The 8,670-nt window shown below is 38.2% G+C and overlaps 1 protein-coding gene across 1 annotated transcript; it reads right to left on the bottom strand.

The window, feature by feature from the left end:
• Positions 1-6,547: 6,547 nt before the first annotated feature.
• On the bottom strand, positions 6,548-8,253 carry LOC104104221 (CBL-interacting serine/threonine-protein kinase 11-like). Its single transcript, XM_009612244.4, has one exon. The coding sequence runs from the start codon at positions 8,080-8,082 to the stop codon at positions 6,790-6,792; it is 1,293 nt and encodes a 430-aa protein (XP_009610539.1). The 5' UTR covers positions 8,083-8,253; the 3' UTR covers positions 6,548-6,789.
• Between the last annotated feature and the right edge of the window lie 417 nt (positions 8,254-8,670).

The following is an 8,670-nucleotide window of genomic DNA, read 5'->3' as shown; positions in this document are numbered from 1 at the left end:
AGCATGATAGTGTCATCCCACTCTCCCGGGCGATCCTAATAGCTTCCATCATGGCGGGGTATCCAATCAATGTGGGGAACCTCATGTCCCACCACATCTCCAAAGCAACCTGAAAAGAAGAAAGGTCCTACCCCTACCCCAACTTCATCACTATGTATCTCGAGGACCAACGGGTAGAGGGGAGACACTATGACACGAAGGTGAAGCTGAATAAACCTTTCTCCTGGTATAGCCTCCAAGAACCGGACAACCCTAAAGTAAAGGGTAAAGCCACTACCTCCACTGGCCAGTCTGAAGAGCCAAGGGTAGTGGCCACCGGGTCAGAGCCTTTCCCAGCAGAAGGACCTTCAGCTGCCATGCCTCCTCCTTCATCCGGGCCATACATCACTGTGCCACTATTTGTGTCCTCATCTTCTACTAACCCCCAGACTACACTGCGGGTTTCTCAGACCTTATCCAGCATCAACAACTGGATCCAGGAAGCTACATCAAAGATGTCTGTCTTATCCAGTGCATTAGCAGCACAATCAGCCCCAGCACAGCTTCAGGTACCTCCATCAGTGGAGGATTCATTGAAGGAGATTCTGGACAACCAGAAGAAGCTCTTGGACAATCAAAAGAAGATCCTGGAGACTTTGGATACTCATTACAAGGTGATCAAGGATCTAGGCAAGCAGGTGAAGAAAATAAGAAAGACTCAAGCCTCAAAGGAGTCAGTGGAGAAGCTGAAAAGGGAGGTAGAGAAGTTCACTTCTGCTGGAGATATCCCACTTGACTTGCTTATGGAGGAGACTACCCCAACAGCACAGGTAGTAGAGCATGAGACAGATAGAGCTCCAGTTAGAGGACCCGGAGGGAGCTGATGATCCTATGCAGTCCGAGGACCCCACTCATGTGCCTGACCCCATGCAGACAGAGACCACATAGGGAGTTTTCTTTACTCTCTAACCCTTCCCTGATCTTATTTTGGTATTAGCATTGAGGACAATGCTATCTTTTATTTGGGGGGTGGTCCATTTTGATTTGGTTATGATTTGATGACATTGGTATGTAATAACTATGATACTATTTTTCTTTACCTTTATTTATCGTTATTTTCACTTTCATTATTTTCCACTTTTGGTATGTATATAACTTTACCATTCGATGTATTTATTCATTTCCATTTTGTATATATTCATTTCACTCCATTATTGTACATATTCATTTTACTTTTTGTAGTTTACTTCATAACTTCTTTCGTATTTTTCCTTAATAGCTTAGCTTCTTATTTTCTTTAGTAGTTTATTTTTGAGTTTTTAGCTTCTTTTACATTCTGCGTGATCAATAAGCATTTAGTTTTCTTAATGTCACGGTTCTTTCCAAAGGTGGATGTTACGTGAACCGGGTGGCTCTTCCCAACGATGGATGGCGTGACAACCTTCTTAAGGGATTGAGTTCGTTTTCTTTTTGCTTTGATATATAGTAGTAATAAATAAAAGTGTCTCAAGCAGGCTTCACTTGGTACTAAAATATTTACCTTCGACCTCATAGTTAGAGACAAGTTGATTGACAAAGAATAGCTCTAGTTGTGACCTTTAGACTCTTGATTTGACTAAAACAACGAGTGGTTTCTTTGAGCAATTTGTGATCTTCAATCTTAGCTAGGGTTGTTGTGGGCCCTCGACTCTGTTCTCTTTAACAATCCAGTAGCTTGAGAGGTGAGGTATTGAATTGCAAGTCCAAATCCCGTGCCAATAAGTCTAGAACTTGCCCTGAATGTTTGTCTACGCAAAATTCTAAGTGTAACTCGAATTGAGAAGTGATTGTAGGCTCTCCTTGGTCTAATTTGAACTTTGAAAGCTTCTGTAGCCTACCATTATGATATCCCTAGTCAACTCCTTTGAGCCTAAGCCTTTTTCATTCAATAGCCACATTACAAGCCTTTATCTATAATGATCCTCTCTTGGCACCCAATCTTTCCTTAGCATTCATGATGAACAATTGGCAAAAGCATAAGTTTGGGGGAGAGACGAGAAAATTGAAAGTGATAAAAGGCTTTTAAAAAAAAGAATTGATGAAAAGGAAAGGCAATGAAAAGGAAGAAAAGCCAAAAATAAATATGTCATAAAGAAAGAGAAGGTTGAAGGGATTCAAAGAACATAATGATGAAAGGCAAGGAATGATAAGAAAATGAGAAAAATGATTGTCATGAGTAAGAAAGAGTGACGGTTTGTCTCTCTAGTTCCCCTAAGGAAGAATAAAAATGACTCAAAGAGTCAAGAAAGTATGAGCCGAAATGAGAAAATGGAGTGCTTAAGGAAAGATGAAACCATCACAGCTCGTTATGTCCTACCTTGATCCAAAAGCATTCATTACATCCCTGCTAAAGCCCTATATGATTTCAAGTTGAGTGAGCTTACATTAGTGGTGATTTACATAAGGGGCAAGCTTATGGTACTTAGAGCCGGACTTGTGGCATTCTTTTGAGAGTGATGAGCGCACTTCTTCACAATCCTTATTTTGAGTGTTACATTCTAAAAAGTGAGATTTGCTCATGGAGAGTAGAGGAGGAGGAGTTTGGAATCCACAATGACCTACGTGAGAGAGCGAGCTTCGTTGATGAATTATGTCAACTCTTGATGCTCTAGTGTCACATTAGAACTATGGAACTTAAAAGGTCATAACATGACGTTGTTGATAATTCATTTGTATTGAGGGTAATTGTTAGTCCCAATTGATGCTTGATGAAGTCACCTTAGGCCAGCTGAAATATCCTTTTCTTTTTCTTGTGGAGGTGGGAATTACCTTATTTGCTTGAGGACAAGCAAAAGCTTAAGTTTGGGGGAGTTGATAAGTAGGGATTTTAGCCTATTAATTGCTCTCTTTTACTTGTGTTTTGGGCCAAAAATGCGTGAAGGTATTCCCGAAAACTAACTTAATATGCTTGCTTGCAGGGATTGTTCAAAATGAGCCAAAGGAGCCATAATCAACTCATAAAGGAATCAAAACTTGAAAAAAAACAAGACTGGACCAAGAGGTGTGGAACGCGGACCACGACAAAAAAGTGCAGCTGCAAAAGTATCAACGCGGACGCGGCCATTATTTCGAGGTCCGCGATATGAAGAATCAGAGAGATGGTTTTTTGGGCACAAACATGAACGCGGACCACGACAAGAAGATGCGGCCGCGAAAGTACCAGCACGGCCGCGATGGGAATTCCGCGGACCGCGGTTGCTAATGTTCAGAGAGTGCATAATTCAAGAAAAAGTGAGAAGGGCGGTCCGCGTCAAAGTTACGCAGTCGCAGAAGTCTCTCACGCAGACGCAGTGGAAATAAACGGTCCGCGAAACAAAGTTCAACCCAGGTCTAGATGTGAAGAAACACAGACTGCGATCAGAATTACATGGCCGCGAAAGCAAGTGTGCGACCGCGGTCAGAATTACGCGGCCACGAAACTTTTGCAGGAGTATTTTTGTCCGAAAATTTCAGCTTAATATAAATAGATCTTTTTGTCAATTTTAGGTTATGTTATGCTTTTGCTGAGTAGGTGAGATGGCTAGGTTTTCCTTTTTGGGTAATTTTGTACAAGATTTACCTTATAACATTAGATTTTCATCTTTTAATTTAGTATTATGGATTATATCTTCTCTTTATCATTGATTTCTGCTATTATTATGAGTAGCTAGACCCATAGCTAGGGTTGTGATCCGACCCTAGTGTGGGTATTTAATGGGTCTTAAATTTTAGGGTTTGATTGTTTATGGGTTAGTGATATTTAGCCTAGTTCATGCTAGAATTGTAGAATTAGTGGTTGCAAACACTGATTCATGCCTTTGTGACTTAGGCTCTTCTTGAGAAAGAGGGACTAAGTCTAGGAAAACTAGGCTAACAAGGAATTGGGTGAACTCAAGAAATTGATAGCTCCAATAAAAGGGTTAAACCTAGAGATAGTAATACCCGACTTGAGCTAATATCACTTGTATAGCATGAATACCCATTTGGACTTGAGAAAGCCAAATTGGAAAAAATCACTCAAACTACCGAGAGGTATAGAGTGAGTACTTGGGTGTGATAGCTATATTACGACCCCAATCAAATCAAACTCGCCCTAGATTCTTGATACCCATTAGATATCCACCTAGGCGGAAGTCACTACCCTAGTCCTTTTAAACACTTGAAAGCTATCATAAAAAATATTGTACTTAGCTTTAATCTTAGCATACAATAGAAATAGAAATGGAAGTAAAATCAACAGCATCATGTTTGGAAGTGCAATTAGGAACAACACACACATTTAGATTTAGATAAATACCTAATTCCAAATCAATTAACTCCTTGTGAAAATCGATCCCGACCTTGTTGGGTAAAACTGCATCGACCATCCTCGCTACTCAATAGTGGTGTAGGTTTGGCACCGATCAATGCGCATCAATATCACAACACAGTAATCAACTCGCACCACGCGTGCCCATATGCCTCAACAATTCCAAAATTAACAACATCAATATCACCACAATATATAACCCAAGGCTCAATAACAAAGTGTAAAAGAATCTCAATAGCAAATAAAAGGGATGAGAAACAACTCAACAAGGAAAAATATCTCATGAAACAACAACTTCCAATTCAAGTATATGACATAAGCTTGACAATGAAAGAGATAGCATGAAATAGTGACTAAGTCTAAATGCATGAGAATAACTCAACCATAGAAGAAATGGCATGTAACAGCTACTACAAGTAAATGCATATAAGAGTAACTTGACGATAGAAACTAGAGCATGTAATGACAATTTCAATTAAGGAGCATAAAATAATCTGAATAGTACAAATAACCCAAATCCTAAGGGGTAGTTTTTCCCACACAGAGTTAGACAAGATACTTACCTCAAACAAGCTAGATCAATCCACTAATAAGCCCTTCCCGCGCAAATTCAACTCCGGACGGATCGAATATAGCCAAAAATAATTTAATATCATAAATAAAAACCATAGGAAGCAATTTCGGATAATAAAGATTTGATCTTTAATGAAAGTCAAAAAGTCAACATTGGGCCCGCACCTCGGAACTTGACCAAACCCACAAATTCCGAACAACCATTCTAATACGAATCCAACAATACCAAAATCATCCAATCCCGACCTCAAATCGACCTTCAAATCCTCATTTTATACTTTAGGAAAGCTTTTACTAAAATCCTCAATTTCTCTAATTCAAATCACTAATTAAATGATAAAAACAAAGATGGAATCATGTATAATGGACAAATCCGCGTCAAAAATACTTACCCTGATCCAAATCGTGAAAATCCTCTCCAAAATCGCCCAAAACCTAGCTATCTAACTCAAATTATGGTAAATGAAATAAAACCTCGATCCAGCCTATTTCTGCCGAGGCATTCCGCACCTGCGGGCTAACACTCGCATATGCGACTCCGCATCTGCAGAAAATTCATCGCAAGTGCAGCTTCCACTAAAGTCCAAAAAATCCGCTTCTGGATACTCAAATGCGCTTCTGCGGAAACAACACCGCATTTCTGGCCCCTCACCAACAGCCCAATATCCACTTCGGCAGTTAGGATCACAGTTTACAATACCACACCGTTTAAGAATATTTTTGAACTAGCCTAAACCTAACACATTGAAAATATAAATTTTAAGTTATTAAATGTATGATATCATTGCAAACATTTTTACTCAATTTATACGAGTCCAACTTAAAGTTAAGTATTACTTTAAAATTACTAGAGTATCTGTGACACAACTCAAAAGATAGTGGTTGCGTTAAGGTAAGTGCTGTTTATATATCATACATAATATCGATCCAACCACGCTTATGCATGCTGATGCACTTTCTTGTTGTAGAGGGTCCTTCCCAGAATTGTGACCTACAAAAGAAAAACTGTTAATTTTTATCTGAAATGTGTATCCTCTTTGCTAATTATAAGAATTAACCGGAAAAAAAAAGAAGTTAGCTTTGATTTGCAGGAAACTTTATTGGGAAGCCGGGTACTAACACAGCTGGCCGGCCCGCATCCATTCTGTGTAATGAAATTTGCTGTTCTGGACAATTATTATTCTATAAGAGACACCAAGACATCCACTTTCAAGTTTCAACTCCATTCGTTTTTATCTTTAAAAATGTAGATAGCAGTATCAAATTTTAATACTCCATACTTGATGATGACTTCCTATTTAATGTTTAAATTAAATAGGCAGGACTTGCAATGTACTCCTTTTTTTTTTCTTCTTTCTTTTAAGAAGAATTAATCTAAATAACCGTTCACGTAATCTTTTAAATTAAAATAGTCGGTTAATATATATATAAAATTATGTATAATTAATATATAATTTATGTATATCGATTAGGAAAAGTAAGTATTGAATCTGACCGTTAGTTGTGTAACAGTTTCTTTTATACTATAAAAGAATAACTGACATGCTTTATTAAATAGGCAGCTATCATCTGTTAAACTTTGTGGTTTAAATCAAAAAAATTTAGTAGATCACCTACCAAACTTCAACTTTAAAGCAATCAAGAGGGACACAACGAAAAAGAACCAAATACAAAGAAAGGCATTATTAATGCCGTATTATTCCTTGGTTAATGAAACCTCCCAACCACATATAAAAGACAAAAAAACAAAAGATTAATGTATTAACTAGCAGTATGGGAATTTATTGACCTTCCCATTCCGTGTAATTTCTTTTCACTCATATTTTTGTAATTTACAACGCACACTAACGTATATTGTAACTTTTCTTTTTTTTTTCCTTTTTCATATATGCATATTTTAATAAATCAATTTAGCTACCGGAAAGCAGTAGTTGACCTAGTATTAGCGGCTTAATTTTATTCGTCCATAGCTCTCTATACAAAGCAGCATCTCCATCTGTTCTTTCAACTTCCACAACTGTGAAACGATCAGTTAAACTGTAAACATCGAGAGACATGGTGAATTTACCATTTTGCACTTTGATCTCCATTCCCCATTCTTTCTTCCTCTTCACTTTAATATTCTCCTTCTTTGCCAACTCCTCCACTCTCTCCATTATTTTCTCCGGTATCCCTTCGACCACTGCCTTTTCTGAATTTTCCATCGGATTACCTGACTCGTTGAATAATCCCGAAAGGTTCAATCCCGACGAAAATGAAATTAAATCGAACGCGTTCATTGATGTTTTCTTAATATCATCATCATCTTCCAGCTGCTCCTCATTTGCAATATCCTCTTGAAAGAATTTAATACGTTTAAGACTTTTTCTGAACCAGGGATCTTTGATGATTTCATCAATTGAAATTCTTGTCATTGGATTAGTATCTAAAAGACGAGATAAAAACCGTTTGAGATCGGTTGACATCCATTTAGGACATCGAAACTCGCCTTTGTAAATCTTTTTGTACATGACCATTAGGTTTGGATCGTTGAATGGAAGGTAACCAGCATTTAACACGAAGAGAATTATCCCACATGACCAAATATCCACTTTTTCTCCATCGTATCCTTTTTTTGTTAGAATCTCTGGTGCTACGTATGCTGGCGTTCCACAAAGCGTGTATAAAAGCCCATCTTGTTGTACTTGCTCCGTCAACGCACTGAGCCCAAAATCGGACACTTTGAGATCACCATTTTCGTCAACAAGCAGATTTTCTGGTTTCAAATCACGATGGTACACCCCACGAGAATGACAATATCGTACGGCTAATATGAGTTGCTGGAAATATTTGCGGCTCAGATCTTCGCTGAACCGACCCTGCTTGGAAATTTTGCTGAATAATTCACCTCCTTTGACAAACTCCATGATAAAATAGATCTTTGTTTTTGTCGCAAGAACTTCGAAGAGTTTGACTATATGGGGGTGACTTAATCGACGCATAATTGAGATTTCACGTTTGATGTTTGTCATCAAAGTCGGGTTGGCAATTCTCTTCTTGTTGATAACTTTGACTGCAACGCTTTGACCATTTCTAATGTCTCTAGCGTGGTACACTTTGGCAAATGCACCACACCCAAGTAACTTTCCGACTTCATATTTACCAAATAGGCAGCTCTCTGAAGGGGCCGTATTGGCCCCGGAAAATTGTTCGATTTCAGGCATCGGTCTAGACCGATCGATGCCTTGCGATCAAACGGGATAGTTTTGTGATTTGTGATGAAGAACAAGTAAAAGGAGCGATAAGCTCGAAAATGGGAAATGGGAAGGGGTTGCCTATTTATTTGTAGATGTAGTGAAAATGGTTGAATCAGAAAGTTGTAATCCTACGACTTTAGCGGCTTTGTTGGTTTTATATATAGGGGCCTTTTGTTTTTAACATCTTTTTTTTTTGTTAAATAAGTAACTGATTAATTACAGAATAATTTGCCTCCACATAAATCCTTCGTTCTCTCTTTCTTCTCTCCTTTGCTACTAGTGGATGAGAAATATTTTAGTTTTTTCTATTTGTTTTTAAGTCAACCAACTGGAAAGTTCTCGTTTGCTATTGTTTAAACGTGTCAACCGCTTATTTCATCCATATATAATTCTGAGCGAAAATGTTTCTCGTATTTAATTTGTTTTTTTTTTTTTTTTGCTCGGGGAATAATTAGTTGCTTTTATTTTATTGTGTCACTGCGCTAACTCGCTAGCGCTAGCGCACTACGACTTTTCAGCCTCCTGCAGGTCCCTTCATTCCCTCCGCCTTACACG

Source organism: Nicotiana tomentosiformis, chromosome 7 (assembly GCF_000390325.3).
Source record: "Nicotiana tomentosiformis chromosome 7, ASM39032v3, whole genome shotgun sequence".
Lineage (NCBI taxonomy): Eukaryota > Viridiplantae > Streptophyta > Magnoliopsida > Solanales > Solanaceae > Nicotiana > Nicotiana tomentosiformis.
This window is presented reverse-complemented; position numbering and strand designations above follow the sequence as displayed.

What these genes read in the sequence shown, in the direction of transcription:
- LOC104104221 (XM_009612244.4), bottom strand. Translation starts at nt 8,082, where the DNA reads ATGCCTGAAATCGAACAATTTTCCGGGGCCAATACGGCCCCTTCAGAG.